The 18,905-nt window shown below is 45.7% G+C and overlaps 1 protein-coding gene across 2 annotated transcripts in view; it reads right to left on the bottom strand.

Moving 5' to 3' along the window:
* Positions 1-5,945: 5,945 nt before the first annotated feature.
* RCAN1 (regulator of calcineurin 1) overlaps positions 5,946-18,905 on the bottom strand; it is a 97,050-nt gene continuing 84,090 nt past the window's right edge. Inside the window, exons 1-4 of one of the 2 annotated variants that reach the window (XM_066259445.1) lie at positions 13,963-14,245; positions 11,033-11,206; positions 9,868-10,027; positions 5,946-7,658 (exon numbers count right to left, since the gene is read on the bottom strand). In XM_066259445.1, coding sequence (XP_066115542.1) covers positions 7,486-7,658; positions 9,868-10,027; positions 11,033-11,206; positions 13,963-14,049 — 594 coding nt within the window. In that variant the 5' untranslated portion in view covers positions 14,050-14,245 and the 3' untranslated portion in view covers positions 5,946-7,485. Of the gene's footprint in view, positions 7,659-9,867; positions 10,028-11,032; positions 11,207-13,962; positions 14,246-18,905 lie in introns of those variants that run through there. The other variant, XM_066259444.1, reaches the window with a different exon arrangement.

Below are 18,905 nucleotides of genomic sequence, written 5' to 3'. Positions count from 1 at the left end.
TCACTGGGGACAAAAGCCCTATTTCTGCAGACCAGGAACGCCCACCTGCTGAGCTCTTACCTATCCATGCAGCAGGGGGCGCTGCTAGTCCTGGCTGGGAGGCAGCCACTTCCTGGCCCACTCAGGTTGCTAGCCTATCAGCTGTCTCCAGGTTGTCAGGGCCCTGAACTAGGAGGAGTGGCCGAGCTCGGGCCTGTGGTCTCCTGTGTCCCAGCCTGCATCGCTGTAAACTTTTTACACAGGGGGCCAGTTCACTGTCCCTCAGACCATTGGAGGGCTGCCAAATACAGTGGTCCTCTCACTGACCACCAATGAAAGAGGTGCCCCTTCCAGAAGTGCAGTGGGGGCTGGATAAATGGCCTCCGGGGGCCGCATTGCAGCCCGCAGGCCGTAGTTTGGGGACGCCTGCGAGGGTGGCAGAGTGCAAGAGCAGGGACTCACGGGACCAGGCCCCCACCTGCTTGTCTTGGGGGTTGGAGGAGAGGATACAGTTAGAAGCTGAGCTGTGCCCAACTATGGAGGGGCCTGGACTGCCCCTTCTCCCATTCCTTTCTTGGCTCTGAAGGCCCCTCAAGCACACTGTGGTGTCCACATCATCACAGGTTCTTCTCTTTGGGGTGGTCACAAGAATGTGACAAATCTCTCCCTCCTGAGTGCAGTTACCTTAGGTGGGCTCCAGGCCACACCACTCAGCATCCTGCATGACAGGCATGGGTTTCTCTGTCTGATGGCCTACCAGGGCCCTCCTGTAGGGCAGCTATGAGCACTTCACCAATCAGTTATTCCACGGCACCTTGTTGTATTTATGGATGTACAACATGTCCATAGAGTATGTCATGCCATGTACAGTTAATCTATGTGATGTCCTTCCATCCTTCATTATTCAATAAGAAGAAATTTTTTTTTTTTTGTGGGACAGAGAGTCAGAGAGAGGTACAGTTAGGGACAGACAGGGAGAGAGATAAGAAGCATCAATTCTTTGCTGTGGTTCCTTAGTTGTTCATTGATTGATTTCTCATATGTGCCTTGACCAAGGGGTTACAGCAGACCGAGTGACCCCTTGCTCGAGCCAGCGACCTTGGGCTCAAACTGGTGAGCCTTGTTCAAACCAGATGAACCTGCGCTCAAGCTGGCAACCTTGGTGTCTCGAACCTGGGTCCTCTACATCCCAGTCCAATGCTCTATCCACTGCACCACGTCTGGTCAGGCTCAATAAGAAGAGATTTTAAGAAGCTTCTACATACCCACTTATATGCGTACCTCTGCAAAGCAAGTTTTTTACAATTTCAAAAATTGAACACCCCAAATTGAAACTGGCCCTATTTTTACCTTCTAAAAATCATGAATTCAGATTAACTCAGTTAAAAGAAGTTATTTGGCAACTGAAGCTATAAACTAAAACCACATGGAAAACGTTAGATTCTGGAAGGCATAACCATGCCTATATGATGCAAATCACTATTTATAATGGTTGTTGATGATCCCATAGAGCTGTAAAATATATTTCTAAAAGAAGAATAAAAGGTGCATTTTTTTGTTATAATAATTTGCAGAAAAAATGTTTTAGAAGTTTCAGAAACAAAATTGACCTTGCAGAAGGTGGCTGTTTTTTCCTGTTGTTTCTTTTTTCTGATAGTTCAATCATTTCAAATGCATCATTGCAAATGGATTTTCCTGGTCCAGAATGTCGCTGCTGCTCAAGGTCACATGTTAGTGTGGGCTGACACTAAAGACATGTAAAATCAATTTCATATACCACTGATTAAATTTGGGTGCATATCATTCTTGAAGTAGCTGTGTGTTGAACATATAAAAAAAGTTAGTCATAAATTAAACTTTAAGGAAATGTGACCCAAGTTGATTTTTTTTTCCAGTGAGAGGAGGAGGGGAGGCAGAGAGACAGACTCCTGCATGGGTCCCAAGTGGGATCACCACCGGACAAACCCACTAGGGGCAATGCTCTGCCCATCTGAGGCATTGCTCCATTGCTCAGCAACTGAGCTCTTCTTAGTGCCCCAGGTGGACGCAATGGAGCCATCCTCAGTGCCTGAAGTCAGCTCACTCCAATCAAGCCATGGCTGCAGGAGGGGAAGAGAGAGAGAAAGGTGAGAGGCGGAGGGGTGGACAAGCTGATGAGCACTTCTTCTGTGTACCCTGACCAGGAATCAAACCCAGGCCATACACATGCTGGGCCGTTGCTCTACCACTGAGCCAACTGGCTAGGTCCGATTTATTACTAATATTATTATTTTAATTAATTTTTTTCCAAGTTGACTTTTAAAGTTAAACTGTCATGTACATATCAAGTTCTTCTAGCAGAGCTTAATTAGAATGCTCACACTAATATGAGATGCTGTTTGCCTTACTGTACAATATTGTTTTAAGAATGTTAAGAAAGCATCGTATGGGCCCTGGCCGGTTGGCTCAGCGGTAGAGCGTTGGCCTGGCGTGCAGGAGTCCTGGGTTCGATTCCTGGCCAGGGCACACAGGAGAAGCACCCATTTGCTTCTCCACCCCTCCCCCTCTCCTTCCTCTCTGTCTCTCTCTTCCCCTCTGGCAGCCGAGGCTCCTGGGCACTGAGGATGGCTCTGTGGCCTCTGCCTCAGGCTCTAGAATGGCTCTGGATGCAACAGAGCGATGCCCCAGAGGGGCAGAACATCGCCCTCTGGTGGGCATGCTGGGTGGATCCCGGTCGGGCGCATGTGGGAGTCTGGCTGACTGCTTCCCCGTTTCCAGCTTCGGATTAAAAAAAAAAAAAAAAAAAACCTAAAAAAAAAAAAGAAAGCATCATATGCTCAAAAAAGGTTTTCAGTAGGAAATGATAAGTTAGGCCTCCTGACTCTTGTCCATTGTCTAAGATTTGAAGTCTTTTTCCCTTTATCCTGATTTTTAAAACATTAAGTGAGCTTTATTAAGGCATACTTTACCTGTAACAACATACTACCATTTAAAGTATGTAGTTTGATAAATTGGGGGCAAATGCATACTTGTTTGACTACTGCTGTCTTGTTAATTACACCATTCCTGTGCTGTTCAGTCATGATATGGGTCATTCCATCACCCGAAAGTTCTTGCATGCCCATCCAAGTCCCTCACGCTCTAGTCAGTCACTGTTCTGAGAAGGAAGTTTAAAAACAAAGTTTGTTTTTCCTGTTCTCATCCATTGTCCTACAACAACACAATTAAGTCTTTTTCTCTTTTTCATTATTATTGTTCTAGCTGCCCGGAAATTTGTTGAATTAAAACACTGAGATGCTTATGCTCTACTCACTAGAAAGAGGGGACCGTGCCTCATGATTTGTGTATTCTTTCTCAGTGACCTCTCACTCTTCTGCCTCTGAAATCCCTATATATCCATCCACCCATCCGTCTGTCCATCCGCCCATCCATCCACCCATTCATCTATCCAACTATTGTTGAATGTCTACTATAAGCCACATGCTGCCAGGAATCCTGCCTCCAGTTGACTTACGTTCTAACAAGGAAGATACACAACTTAACAATTATGCTAAAAAGACAATGCATAATACAATGGAGAAGTGTGAGGCACAATGGGAGATTCAGGAGGAGGAGTTGGTAATAATTCTTAAGGGGAGAGACATTAATGACAGAGCTTGTAGAACAAATATCAGTAAGTCAGTCAATTATCCCAGTCATATTTACTGAGCCCTGCTGGCTGGGCATGGTGGTAGCTGCTATTGATTCAAAGGTGAGTACTGTCATGAGCCTGCTCTTGTGGGCTACATATCCTTGTGGAGTTAGCCCAGGCTGGACCGGAGCAGTGGGGCGATGTTCTAGGCAGAAGACGACACGAGTAGTGGTGCATCGGGAAGAAAGACCTAGTGAGCTACAAACGCTGAAAATCACACACAGCCAGGATATGAATGTCAGCCAGAGGGGCTGATGGTCTTGAAGGAGGGAGCTGAGAGCAGCGGTTAGAGCAGCCACTCTGCTCTCCATGCTAGTTTGCTGTGCAGGATGGTTGGTCCATTCCCTAATCAGAATCTTGAAAGAAAAGGAAATGCTGAATGGAGACACCACATCTCAATCACTTGCAAATCATTGCCTTCTTTCACAAACAAAGCCATGATTAAAGTGACCTTTCACCACCAGCAGGGAGGAAGTACCCAAGGGGGGTGAGTATTGGAAGAAAATCCCCTAGTCTCCTACTTTAGAATCAGAAGACCAGAAAATTGGGGAAGAAGGAATCTTATTTATATGCAAAACTTCCTCCCGAACAATTTTAAGGTAAATTACTTCTGTGTAGCTCCTCTCTCAATTCTTGGCCCGGAGATGAGTGTTAGTTACTTGATAGGTGCTGAACACAGCAAAGCAAGTATCCCACGGGGTTCTCTGCATATGACGAGGACGGCGCAACCTAGCCGCTGGTTTCTTTTTGGTCCTGATGGGTCCATAGAGTGTATGTTAACTGTCTGCAATTTAATATTTGACATCTATTTACCCTGTAGTGAGCTCTGTCTGTACATTTCACCTAAAGTAAAAGCTCTGTGAAAACCCAAATCTCCTGTGGCCAAGCATTCACACAGCATTCTGGAAATGTAAAATCCTAAATGCTTGCTGACTGCACATCAATGTTTACAACCCAGTATTAACAGGTGCATGAACATGAGGCTTTTCTCACTGCTGACCACCCTTCCCTTTGATGTGACACACGTTTGCGAGGGGCTCATCTGTTCTTGGGTGGCCCTAAGTACTTATCATCCAATCAGAAACAAATTCTATCAAAATCTGTTAAAGGAACACTAGCCATCAAATGACGCAAAAGATGTGTTCTGCACGAACCCACCTGTTTTGCGTGTCAGTGTGCATTTAACTGAACCCTTCACAAGCCAGGCCAAGAAAACACTTGAATCCTAGGTACATCCCTGATTTGGAGCCTTCGTGTTCATCAGCCCAGCAACCAGGAATGGCAAGCACCACTGGGTTGGGAATTTCATCCGAGACTGCCACGCATACCTGCTACAGACATCGCCTGTAATGAGTGAAGATGCTGGCTGGCAGGCTGTGATTTCTACACTAGGGTCTGGTCTCCACTGGCAGTGGGACCAGCCACCTGTTTCCCCAGTTGTGAGAGGGGACCTGCTGGGAGTCAGATTTAACTGACCACACATCACAGCCCTACTCCAGGATTATTTATGAAATAGGATCCCAGAACTGCGACTCTGCAAACCAGCTCTGTTCATCACTGGGCTCGTAGCCATTCAAAGGGATAATAAATGACATTCATCCCACACCACACCCCCACCATAGTCATCAGTGAATCTGTTCAATAATCAGAATCGACTGACCTGATTGAAATGTGGATTTTCCAACATGTTTAAACCTTAAACATACATGGCTTTAAAATATGTAAATGATTTTGGGAAATGACAGGATGAGGCTACTCACTGAAGAAGAGAAGTGTAACTTTCCACGGAGAAATGTTTAATATTAATAATCTTGATCAAAATGAGTGTCATTTGCTGGACTTTAGCGAATAAATCATGGAGTGGGTATAGAAAGCCCCCCCCCCGCCATTTGTCACAAGAGTTCCCGGCAAAAGGCTGCCTGACATTCAGACAGAAGACTTGCAGACAGACTTGTGGAACACAACTGGACTATGCAATTTAGTACCTCCCATGGGCATTTTTTTTCTAACAGACAAGAGAACTTTTCAAACAGTCACAAACACTGTTGTCTCATGGAGATGCTGGGAAAGAGTTTTCATCATGGTGCCACCTGCCTACACAGGAAAAACTGACTTCGATTTGAGACCCCGTCACCGTCCCTTTACTCAGCGAGGCACTGTCAGTGTGGCTGACCCTCCGTGAACCGCACCAAAGAAGTGGGGCTCCCAAACTCAGCCTGGTGAAGGAATGAGTCCTGAGACAGGTGGAATTCAAAGGATTCACAGGCTGATCGTTAGAAATAAAAGGACAAACAGGTAACATTTCCATAAAGAGCATATGGTGTCGATTTATTACAGAATGCAGTTAAAAAAAATATTCTGAGGTTAGCCTCTCCAGTTTTAGAAGCATTTAACTAGGAACACCTGGACAGCTAAGCAACGATCTCTCCCACACCTGCCCACTCCCACCAAGTACTGTAAACAGGGTTTTGAGAACATTCATTTTCTTGATATGAACAACCCAACTTATTCGCTTCTTGAAGAGAACCATCTTCCAAATTCCCAAAGCATGCACTGTTACTTGGCATTAGGTATTTCAAAATGACAAATGTTGTTACGGTATTTTAAGGCCAAAATATAATACCTATTTACCAGACATACACATTACAACTAGAAAAAAATGAGACAGCCGAGTGTAACGATTCCATCAGGAATGAATGGGGAAGGCACTATGTCCCTTTCACATCACGTCCACTCTCCCATTTCACATGCTTTGAATTCAAGTCCCGCCAAACATTGTAATGGTGTTTTCTACAACATATGATCCACAGGTAGGTTGATACATCTTAACCCTACTCTTCCACTGCCCTAGTTTTATACCCAAGAGCACAACAGGTACAAATATACGCCGTCAGCTTTATTTACAATGTATCATGATGTTTCAGTGGGGTAAAAAAAAAAAAATCAGTTGTCTTTAAGGACAATTCCCAGGGCAGGGTTTCTGACTACAACTCACTATAAACCACCAGGTGAAAGAAACAGATGAAACCGATGTCCAACCCATGACACCTAAGTGGAAATTCCTCACCCACTAAAAGTTGGCAGTGAAACTGTTCTCTGCATTTTATAAGCGGAACCTGACCTAGGAGTTTCAGACGGACTCCTTCAGTAGTAGCACACATTATGTGATGCACTGGACAGGATGCTGAGTGGAACTCCACAGGTGAGAGCTGTTGTCGGGGGCTGTGGATCTACAGGGGTGAAACTTTCCAAATGCTTTCCTATCTTCCCAAAACATGCAAAACAACAGGGACGTGACTCTATATACGAATGAAGGTTAGTTCCAGAAATCAGTAATATACATGCACGAACATCAGGACATGAGGGAAGAAAACAGGACACTACAATTTCCACATTGTACTGTGGTTCTCACAACCTTTCTGCCTCAGAGACTTTATGGTCACGTGGTACCTCTCCCCACCAGGGAGAGGGAAGGGTCGACCCTGGACGGCTGCTCAGGAACGGACTTCAGACCCCTTGATCAGCCTGCCCTTGGCAAAAACAGAACCCACCAGAAAAGAACAAGTACAAAACACTATCATTATTGGGTTTTCTCAAGACACTCCCTAAATGTCCTTGTGCGATCACCCCAAACTCAGTGATTGACCCGGGACCATGAACATTGATGTGCAAGTATTAGAACCAGGAGACAAAGCCTTGATCCTCTTCTGAGCAACGTGGACTGGAATTTCCACCACCAGGTCACAGCTGCCACTTCAAAAGTTGTGACCGGCCACTTTCACAGTAAATGATTCCTCCCGTGAGTGTGACTTGGAGTTCTTCGTCCAGGTGCCTGTTCAACTTAAGTGGATGGGCGCATACTCCGGCCTTCTGGTCTGGATAATTTTGGGTTTGGGTCTCTTCATTCTTTCCATCTCATCTTCCTCCTCATTCTCCTGGTCACTCTCACACACGTGGACCACCACACTAGGAGTGGTGTCAGTTGCTGCGTGCAATTCGTACTTCTCCCCTAGAGAAAGAAATTAAGGACAGGGTAACTCAGGAAGGAGAAAAAGAGGGCCGCCAGCGACAGCGCATGGAAAAGCTTTCAGGGCTGCTCAGCCAAGCTTCTGAGAGCATTCAGTGGGGACCGAGGGGCACACTCTAGACGGAAGGAAGGAGCCGTGAGCAGGGCTCTTCCTCCCGCTGCTTCTGGGACTCTTCTCCACACGGAAGGTGCTTTTACCCATAAAAAAAGGTGGATGCCTGGCCCTGGCCGGTTGGCTCAGTGGTAGAGCATCGGCCTGGCGTGCAGAAGTCCGGGGTTCGATTTCCGTCCAGGGCACACAGGAGAAGCGCCCATTTGCTTCTCCACCCCCCCCCCCTCCTTCCTCTCTGTCTCTCTCTTCCCCTTTCGCAGCCGAGGCTCCATTGGAGCAAAGATGGCCCGGACGCTGGGGATGGCTCCTTGGCCTCTGCCCCAGGCGCTAAAGTGGCTCTGGTCGGCAGAGCAACGCCCCGGAGGGGCAGAGCATCGCCCCCTGGTGGGCGTGCTGGGTGGATCCCGGTCAGCCGCATGCGGGAGTCTGTCTGTCTCTCCCTGTTTCTAGCTTCAGAAAAATCCCCCCCCCCAAAAAAAGGTGGATGCCTTTTCTAGATTGCACAGGTGAGATTAGGATGTTGTAACTGTGCCTGAAAAGGTGAAAGAGCCTCTGCTCTCTCGAGGGAGAATTCTGTAAGGTGGAGGGTCAGAGAGATCACGTGAAACCTTGGCCGAGGTACTCTTTACAAAACCCACCAACCTACCAATTGGTCACAATCCAGGAAGGGCAGGAGCAGGACCATGTTTGCAAAATCTTTGCAATCTTGTAGGCTGCAGAGCACAGCCGAAATATGAAATCTATTATTCAATCTCGTTGTTAAGTAAACTAAGGGAAAATCAGTTTTATATCTATTGACTAAAAAAGCTTCTCAGATAAGCCTTTTGCAAAGGTGTGGTTGGTTCTAGATGGAGCTTTCCTGAGCAGCACTTCCAGTGTTAGGAGCAGCATACACCTCTCCCCACAGAGACCTGCTTCCCCCTGCTCTAGCCTCCGGGCACCCCGACTGGCCCTGGGCTCCGCTGATACACCTTGGCCAGGAGCTGCCTGGAGGAGCACAGCTTCCTCAGACCAGCCATTTCCACCTTGACCTTCACACGTAATCAGCAGTGAGTAACGTGATCCTTGCTTTCCACAATGGAGGAAATTTCCGTTGGGGCAATGTTTTCAGAAATATAATCTTTTCACTGTGAAACTGCTGATGGTCCAAGAAAATAAAACACTCAAACCAAAGGAATGTCTGTGCTGGTCAAGGACAAATGAGAGGCTGATGGTCTTAGCATTTACTCCATTTGCTGCATGGATCGGGATGAAGGGGCTCAAACCTCTTCACCTTGATGGCCTCCTCAGCCCAACCCTCTATCAGACAGGACAAAAACCACCAAGATTCTACTGGTTCCAGAAAAACATGAACTGAGCACTGTCCATGGGCCAGGCACTGCTGGAATTGTTCTGTAAAAGATGTGCACCATTCCACTGGGAATCAATGCCCGTTTTATGGAGGAGCCCAAGGCCAGAGTGGCTGTCTCCCCGAGTGCTCATGCTCTGCCCCTTCAGAGCACAGGAACCTCTTTTTTCTCTGGCACGCTCAGCAGGGGAGCAGCCTATGCGGCCAAGAGGGGCACGCATGGCTGGGCTCTTCCTCATGCTGACCTGTGGTTTTGCATTCCCTACAACACTGAAAAGGGCAAGTAAAAACCCTATCAATAGACAGAATGACCCTCACTAAAAATTCCTGGAGGAGGGTTGTTTTGCTTTTCCAAAGTCCAACTGTTCATCCCCACTTGGAGCAACAGGACCTGGGGCCTTGAGCTGCCCACACAGACTGCTCAGTGGGGAAAGGGGTAGAGTCACATGATGCCAGCTATGACCAACTACAGTCCCTGTTGTGCCCCTCCCTAAGGAATGAGGCCAGAGGCAGACACGCATGTTCCTGCCATGAGTTACACTGAAACGGAAGATGCCAATAGAGATCATCACGCTTGCATCAATCACACAGAATGGCGGGGGGGGGGGGGTGTTGAAAAGAATAACGGGAATGCCACACTTTCCAGATGCCGCTGAGCACCTGCAACTAGGGTCTTCCGTGCCATCTCTCCATGTCTGCCCACCCCCTCCCCACCTGGGAGCCCTGCTTACCTGGCCCTAGCTTGGAGATAGCATATAAGAGATCATAATTTATGACAGGGGTAGCGTCTTCCACTTGTTTCCAACCAACAGGCGGTGAGGCGGGAGGAGAGATCAGAAACTGTTTGTCTGGGTTTGGCGGGGCCAGGTGTGAACTCCCTATGTGTAGAGTCTGGGGAAAGAAGGGAATATGGGCGAATGCAACAGCGCTCAATGACATGGGTGAACGCAGCTACAAAAGGACAATCCATCACCTGCATCGTAAAGTGGTCTGAGGCTGTCTGAGCACTGGTTGTGGTGCTGATGTGACTGGAGCCTGTCCTAGGACCGGGATGCACAAGAAATTATGCTCAACCAAGACTGATGGAAAATGAACAGATGGCTTTGTATAAATGTAAAAAATAAAGCCACTGTCGCCCAGGTCTGAGTGAATCTAGAAACCCATCCTTCCAGCTCCTCCTATCAGAGGCACAACTGAGGCTTCAGGAGGTTAAGTAACATGTCCTAAGATGATGTGATTCTTCAGGGGACAAAGCGGGGGGGGGGGGTAAGACTCCCACCCACCCAGTGGCAGCCCCCAAATACACTCCCTCTGGGACTCTGAATCAGAAGCCAAAAGTGAGGAAGGAAATACCATCCATCTTCCAGGAGGTAAAATAAAAATAATAATAACAAGGAAAAATAACTGATGATCCTAGTTTGAACTTAAAAGTTCTACCAGTGATTAGTGGACTGTCCAGGAAAATCTTATACCAAAATCTTACCAGTTCCACGCCTCCCCATCCCAATGTGCTCAATGCATTTACTTGAATAATCTCAAAAAGTCGTGGAGGGACTAAGCAGTTATATAAAACTCCAAGAAATGCAAAAAGGAGTGTCTTCACAACTGAGTGTCCCAAGTCAAAGCCTGCGCCCCACACACACCACTACGAGGCAGGGCAGGGCAGGGCGTCCCAACTCTGAAGTTCAGCAAGTCCACAGTTTCTGCTGTCAGGAAGCTCCCCTAGCACAGCTGCTCCTGTACTGGTGCAGGGAACGCAGAGCCCCATTTTAGGCAGGGGCAGCATCCCAGAAGCTCTTTCCCCTGCCTTGCCAACCGGTTATCACTGTATGAGCTACTTTTTAATAGAGTGGGAGGGAGGAGGGAGAAGCATGCATATCAATGAACTCAACTCACCTGAGCAAAATACAATTTCATTTCCTTCCCAAGAAATTCAGTCTTATGCAGCTGCAGTCTGGCATCTGCCGCGGATAAGGGGTTGCTGAAGTTTATTCTGACACGTTTGAAGCTCTTAAAATACTGAAAGGTGATGTCCTTGTCGTATGTCCTAAAGAGGGACTCGAATTTGGCCTGTAAAACAGAAATAAAAGGAGTTAAAACTTACCTTCATAGGATCCTTAACTAGATGACTGTGACAGACACTTCCTACTCAAGGACGTGAATTACTAATTGTTTCCAGAACATTTAACTCCTGGTAGAAAAGACAGAGAATGTGCCTCTCCCCTGGGAGGTTCTCCTTTCTGCCCTTTTCTTTCTAATACGGATGACTTGATGAGACAGAATGTCTGACTAACTTCACTCCATCAGCAGAATAACGACCAGCACTTAAACATTTCCGGTCACACAAACACTCCTGTTCAGGCAATAGCATTCATGAAGAGGTGTGTTGTGGTCACCTGCTACCACTCTGGTCGACAGTTCCTGACTCCAATGACCTTCCCCAGCTGAGGGAACTTCACTCTCACCCCTCAGCTTAGGACCTAGTGCCGTGTCCCCATCAAGTGTTTCTTTAGGGCTTAAAAGCAGTGCAGTTAATTTGAGAAAACCACTTTTATTAAACTGGAAAACAAGGAAGTAAATAAGCCTTGTACTTTTTAATTCTCAACCTATTGCTTTTTAACTCTCTAAAATAATGGTCTAAATATTAACATACTGCAAATGGACTCATTCTGCCTGCTGGTGTGAATATACAGGCACATCTCTAGGGTTACAGGGCTACGGTAATTATGAAACAGCTTGAGAGCGTAGAACTGAGATGCTAAGTTCAATGATCACACACTTAGATTCAGGAAAGGGCTCATCAGCCTCCTAGACAAGCTCTGAGGACCCCTCCCTCCCAGGCTGGAGGTGTTAGTAGGGGTATCACTGGGGGAGGTGCTGGGTGTCCACTGCCCTCTCAGGATTCCAGCCAGAGAGGGAGCTGATGGATAGTCAGAGCTTGGAGACTTCCAGTGGCCTGAAGAGGGTGGTGGGGCGGGGTGCCTCCACACAGGTGAGTGATGGGAAAGTAGGTGGGCCCACAAAGTGACCTGGAGATCAATGGGCGCAAGTTGTTTCTGCAGAGGGGTGGGAGGAAAGTGTCTTCAAAAACATTCAGTGCACGGCCTGACCAGGCGGTGGCGCAGTGGATACAGCGTCGGACTGGGATGCAGAGGACCCAGGTTCGAGACCTGGAGGTCACCAGCTTGAGTGCGGGCTCATCTGGTTTGAGCAAAGCTCACCAGCTTGGACCCAAGGTCTCTGGCTTGAGCAAGGGGTTACTCGGTCTGCTGAAGCCCCACAGTCAAGGCACATATGAGAAAGCAATCAATGAGCAACTAAGGTGTCACAACAACAACAAAAGAACTGATGACTGATGCTTCTCATCTCTCTCCGTTCCTGTCTGTCCCTATCTATCCCTCTCTCTCTCTCTAAAAAAAAAAAAAAAAAATTAAATTCAGTGCAGGGAAGCCAGAGGGAATGGGCTTCGGGGAACATGTCCACTCTACATGTCAGGGCATTAAGGGGGAGAGGGAACAACTCACAAACCTTCGCTCTTTGAATTTCCTAGCTTTCCCTTAGTTTATGGGACTCTTGAGACTTTTCCATGAGGGTTCTCGCAGAGGCAAAGAATGAGAAGGAGGGCAAAGATGCTTCTTTCTGCTCTTTCTGGATTCACATGGCCGCTAATGGCTTCCTTCTCCCGCTCCTCAGCAGGGCAGGTTCCTGACATGGGGTTTCTGCATAAATTTGGAATTCTGCATGACCTCAATAGGCACTGTGATCAACTGTGTAGTTTCGAAGTTATGATTCATAATTTGGGAGAGATGACTTTGACGAATATTTTTAGACTATAAGTCATAGCTCAGGACCAGAACACAAGAGCACGCATGTTTTCTGTTAAATCCATGCTTCTATTACACCATTCTTTCACAAAATACTCTTTTTGTGTTCCAACTACTGATACCTATTTATTACAGTTGTGGACGGCATCTCTTACCTCACTAAATGAGAGACTTTACTCACTCAAGACTAATATTAAGTGCACGCTGTACTTTTAAACATAGAATGTGGTCTAATATTTAGTTCAAAACCTACAGCTCTGGCTGGAAGCACAGTACATAATTATGGAGTTAAATTTAACTTCAAAACAAACAAGAAACCCTCACACATCCCAATATGGCTTTGAGTATAAATAAAGCACATAGCCCGAACTCCGCCCCTCAGGCAGAACATACATTCACTCACACACGATACTGGTAAATACCAGTTAGATAGCTGGGTAGATACTAATGAAAATCTTACGTCTTAATCAAATAAAGAAGAAAATTATAGTGATGAAAATGACTAATTATATTAATTACCAGCATCAAAAGCTGCTTCCCAGGAGCTACGCTCATCCCACACTTGTGTTATTTCTCTTTTTTATTATTTGCTATGGCAGCGTTTTCTCCAGCTACAGCAACTTGGAGTTACTGCAAACATGCCAACACCTTTTTAGTATTCACTTCTTAAGATAAGACTAAACTATTCTGAACTCTAGATGCCAAAGTGAGACATTCTATTCACTAAGACCTCCTTCTAAAAACTTTTCCCAGGATGAAAAACACGCAACGTCAACATCAAAAATCTGCCTTAACTGGTGGCCAATAGGTCTGGAGGTTTTCAAATACCAAGCGCTTTGACTTTTAAAGCTCACAAGTATTCTGGATTTATTTTTTTTAAAAAGCAACAAACACCCAAATCCACAAGAGAGCCACATAACCCGCCCCCCAATATTCCAATTAATAATCCCAATTAACGGGATGCTTTGAAAACTCTCAAAAATCGCACATTAGGAGCCTTACCCTGGTTTCACTTTCGCTGAAGATATCACTGTTTGCCACGCAGGCAATCAAGGAGCTAAAACTGTAGTTAAAGTTTCTAAAATGCATCTTGCTTTCCTACAAGGAAGGCACCAGAGACTCACGCAGGCAGGCGAGCCCGGGTGAGGTTCCTTCGCAGAAGGCTGGAGGTTCTTTGTCCGGCCCGCGCTTATATAAAGCAGCGAGGTCCAGCCCCCGGGGGTGGGGGACGGACGCCCAGCTTCCAGCGCGTCCTGTTTGGACAGCAAATTCCTGAGTCAAGTCCCGCATGCTTGCAGGCAGACAGGCACAGAGTGTAAGTTTCTACTGGAAAGAGGTGACGTCAACACCTTAGTCATTTTCCCTATGCTAATTAGCTCTGCTCAGGGGGGGACGATGGAAAAATCGGCAGAGGTTGCTCTGCAGCTGCTCCGTCACCCGCGCCGGCAACATACTTTCCACGCGCAGTAATTCCATTCAGCGCTCTGGCGCCCGCCGCCCTCACGCCCTCACGCCCGGCTGAATGGGACGACCCTTCTTAAGATGGAAAATGTTACAAAAGAAAAGGAAGGTCTGCAGTAAACAGTAATTAGCCTCCCGGGAGCTTTCAAGGCTTTGGGAAACCTGGGAACCAGCCTTGGACGGTTGTTTGATCCCTGTTATTTCCTGAAAAACAATCAAAGTTTCACACTGGGGTATTAAAGAAAACATCTGAAACCTGTCTTGGCCAATGAATTGTTTTTAAAGAAATGAGTGGAGCTTATTTTGAAATACAGCCCCCCCACCCCAACAGAACATTATTGGGTGACTGTCCTACTTCCCACTTGTATCCCACAGTGGCAAGAGGGAAGAGACACTTGTGCAATGGTAGGGGTTTCACGGGGAAAACTTTACTGTAATTTGAGAACTGGGAATATGCAACACTTTGATCATTTTCTAACAGCTTCTGAATTCTAAGAAAGCTACAGAAACATTTTAGAGAATCTAGTGTCTGAAGCTGAGAAAAACATTAATACACCGGTCCTGCTTTAAGACTCATAGACTAAAAGTTTGGTGTTTTTTTTATTATAAATTTTTATTAATTTTAATGGGGTGACATTAATAAATCAGGGTACATATGTTCAAAGAAAACATCTCCAGATTATCTTGTCATTCAATTATGTTGCATACCTGTCACCCAAAGTCAGACTGTCCTCTGGGTTTTCTTTGTGCCCCTCCCCTCCCCCCTTCCCCCTTTACCCACCACACTCTTGTCCATGTCTCTTAGTCTCGTTTTTATGTCCCACCTATGTACGGAATCATGCAGTTCTTAGTTTTTTCTGATTTACTTATTTCACTCCAAATAATTTTATCAAGATCTATCCATTTTGCACAGCAAGAGAAACTGACAACAAAATAGCCAACTAAATGGGAGATATTTTCAAACAACAGTTCAGATAAGGACCTAATATCCAAAATATACAAAGAACTCATAAAACTCAACAACAAACAAACAATCCAATAAAAAAAATGGGAAGAGGACATGAACAGACACTTCTCCAGGAAGAAATACAAATGGCCAACAGATATATGAAAAGATGCTCATCTTCATTAGTTTTTAGAGAAATGCAAATCAAAACTACAATGAGATACCACCTCACACCTGTTAGATTAGCTATTATCAACAAGACAGGTAATAGCAAGTGTTGGAGAGGCTGTGGAGAAAAAGGAACCCTCATCCACTGTTGGTGGGAATGTAAAGTAGTACAACCATTATGGAAGAAAGTATGGTGGTTCCTCAAAAAACTAAAAATAGAACTACCATATGACCCAGCAATCCCTCTACTGAGTATACACTCCCAAAACTCAAAAACACTGGTATGTAAAGACACATGCAGCCCCATGCTCATTGCAGCATTGTTCACAGTGGCCAAAACATGGAAACAACCAAAAAGCCCTTCAATAGATGATTGGATAAAGAAGATGTGGTACATATATACTATGGAACACTACTCAGCCATAAGAATTTTTTTTTTTAATAGGTAAGGAAGAAAAGGTAGGAAGATTATCTACTACAGCTGAAGAGTTCATTTTGCTGGCTTCGTCGTCAGGTCGGATGCCTGGCCTGGAGACTTGGGCTGGGATGGCCTGGGCTTTGGGGCACTTGAGCGGTTTAGATCTGTGTCAGTGTGGGTCCTGGGTCCTGCCCACTCCCCTCAATTTCATTATCACCTAAAAGCATTCTCTAGTCTAGGTACACGCAGAGACACCTGTTAAGCTTCCAAAATTTAAACGGAACCCTACCATCCACCTTTAAAGATTAACTTTAAAGAATCATTAAAGTCAGCCAATAGCAAAAAGAATATATGCAATGCGGAAAAAGAACAAACAGAACATTAATTCTTCCAGAGAAGGCAACATCTTCTTGGATGAATGAGCGGCTCCACCTCACTGCCAGCTAGAGACTTGCATAAGAAACCATGTATGGCATGTGCTCTGCCAAATTACCCATAACTCCGAAACTGAAAAGATCTAAGCGCATACCACTCTGAGGGGCATAGCACGCATCAGCGGGTTGCAGCCTGTCCAGGAGGCGCAGGCAGACTTTGGTGGTGTCTCTGGTGCTGGGTGTATGGGAAGTGTGTATGTGTGTGTGTGTGGGGGGGGGCTAAGGGGAAAGGGAGGGGGTGGTTGAACACAGAGCTGCATTCCACCCCCTCCACTGGGGCTGAACCTTCTTTGAGTGTCCTCCCTCCCCAGCTCTAACTCCTCCCCCTCCTGGAGTCCACTTTGGCAAACAGATTTGAAGGGTTGTCTGAAGAGGGAGAAGAGGTTAGTATCATTGGCCTCTTGCTTTATAAAACATCAGGACACACAGTTCCAGTTCAATAGCGGGGCAAATCTGAAACACATCCGTTCATCTGAGACAAGAGTGCTGGACTCGCCCAAATTTGCAATGCTGGTTTCATTATATGGATGAAAAGAGAAAAAGAATAGTGAGGTATCTGAAAGTTGTTCAACTATTTTGCCCAGAAACACAAATGATAAGTGATTGATATTTTTCACTGGGCTGCCCGAAAGTTTAACAAAACATGTAATTCTGTAAGTGCCTTTGAACTGACTTTAGCTTCATCTGAATCATGTTTAGTGAATTTGAGTGCTTATCTGTAGGAAGGCTGATAAAATGCTATTCGGTGAAAACCACCAGGCCTAAACTGTGCCAGGGCCCCATACCAGGAGAGGGAACGCAGGGCCTGGCAGGCAGCCTTCGCTGCCACACGGGCTAGGTGCAGAGCAGATCCGAGTTCTCAGTATCCGGTTGCGTGTGTACCTCCTTCACGGTGCTCTGGCACCCCAGCTGGCCAAGGGCACAGACAACAGCCCTGCACCCTGAGGTAACACACTCCAAACTCATTTCAGGGTGCTGTTGTCTACTACCCTGAGAGTTTTTGTAGGAATGCCTGCTCTTTGCATGTTTATTACACATGAACTTGAATTTCTAAATGTCCTATGCAAAAAATATTTACTTTGTAAATTGTGGTTTTTCCCACCAAGAATAAAATTTGATCCAAAAGTATGTATTTAAAAAAACCTGACTCTCAAAGAGTGGCTGAATGGATCAAGCATTGTCCTGGCGTGCTGAGGTCACAGGTTTGATCCTGGCTCAGGGGGATATATGAGAACCAACCAATGAGTGTATAAATAAGTGGAGCAACAAATTGATGTTTCTCTCTCCTCCTCCTCTTCCTCCTCCTTCTCTCTCTCTAATACCAATAAATTGAAAATATAAAAAATATAGACTTTCAAAATAAATGGGACTACATCAAACTAAAAAGCTTCTGCACAGCAAATAAAACCATCATCAGAATGAAAAGGCAACTTACTGAATAGGAGATGATGATTGTAAATGTTACATTGATTAGGGGTTAATGTCCAAAATACTGTATAAAGAACTCATACAACTCAATAAGAAATAACCTGATTTAAAAATGGGCAGCCCTGGCCAGTTGGCTCAGCGGTAGAGAGTCTGCCTGGGCGTGTGGAAGTCCTGGGTCAATTCCTGGCCAGGGCACACAGGAGAAGCACCCATCCTGCTTCTCCACCCTTCCCCCTCTCCTTTCTATCTCTCTCTTCCTCCCCCTCAGCCAAGGCTCCATTGGAGCAAAGTTGGCCCAGGAGCTGAGGATGGCTCTGTGGCCTCCACCTCAGGTACTAGAATGGCTCCAGTTGCAATGAAGCAACACTCCAGATGGGCAGAGCATCGCCCCCTAGTGGGCATGCTGGGTGGATCCCTGCTGGACACATGTGGGGGTCTGTCTCTCTGCCTCCCCACTTCTCACTTCAGAAAAACAAACAAACAAACAAACAAACAAATCCAAAGTAAAAATGGGCAGAGGACCTGAATAGACATTTTTCCAAAGACATACAGACAGCCAACAGTACATGAACAGATGTGCAAAATTATTAATCATCAAGAAAATGCAAATCAAAGCCACAATGACATATCACCTCATGGCTGTTAAAATGACTATTATCAAAAAGACAAGAATCATAGCTGTTGGAGAAGATGTGGAGAAAAAGGAACCCTTTTTGGTGAGAATGTAAACTTGTAGCTACCATAGAAAACAATATGGAAGTTCTTTAAAAAAAATTAAGACCAGAACTCCTATATTATATAGCTCAGCAATTCCACTTCTGAGTATGTATCTGAAGAACACAAAACACTAATTTGAAGTGCTATATGCACTCCAATATTCACTGCAGCATTATTCACAACAGTTAAGATATAGAAACAACCAAAGTGTCCATCGATGGATGAATGGATATAGAAGATATGGTACACATACATAATGGAATACTGTGCAACCATAAAAAGGAACGAAACCTTGCCATTTGTGATAACATGGACGGACCTTGAGTGTATAACACTAAGGGAGATAAAACAGGAGAAGAAAGACAAATACCGC

This window comes from Saccopteryx bilineata, chromosome 2 (assembly GCF_036850765.1).
Source record: "Saccopteryx bilineata isolate mSacBil1 chromosome 2, mSacBil1_pri_phased_curated, whole genome shotgun sequence".
Classification (NCBI taxonomy): domain Eukaryota; kingdom Metazoa; phylum Chordata; class Mammalia; order Chiroptera; family Emballonuridae; genus Saccopteryx; species Saccopteryx bilineata.
This window is presented reverse-complemented; position numbering and strand designations above follow the sequence as displayed.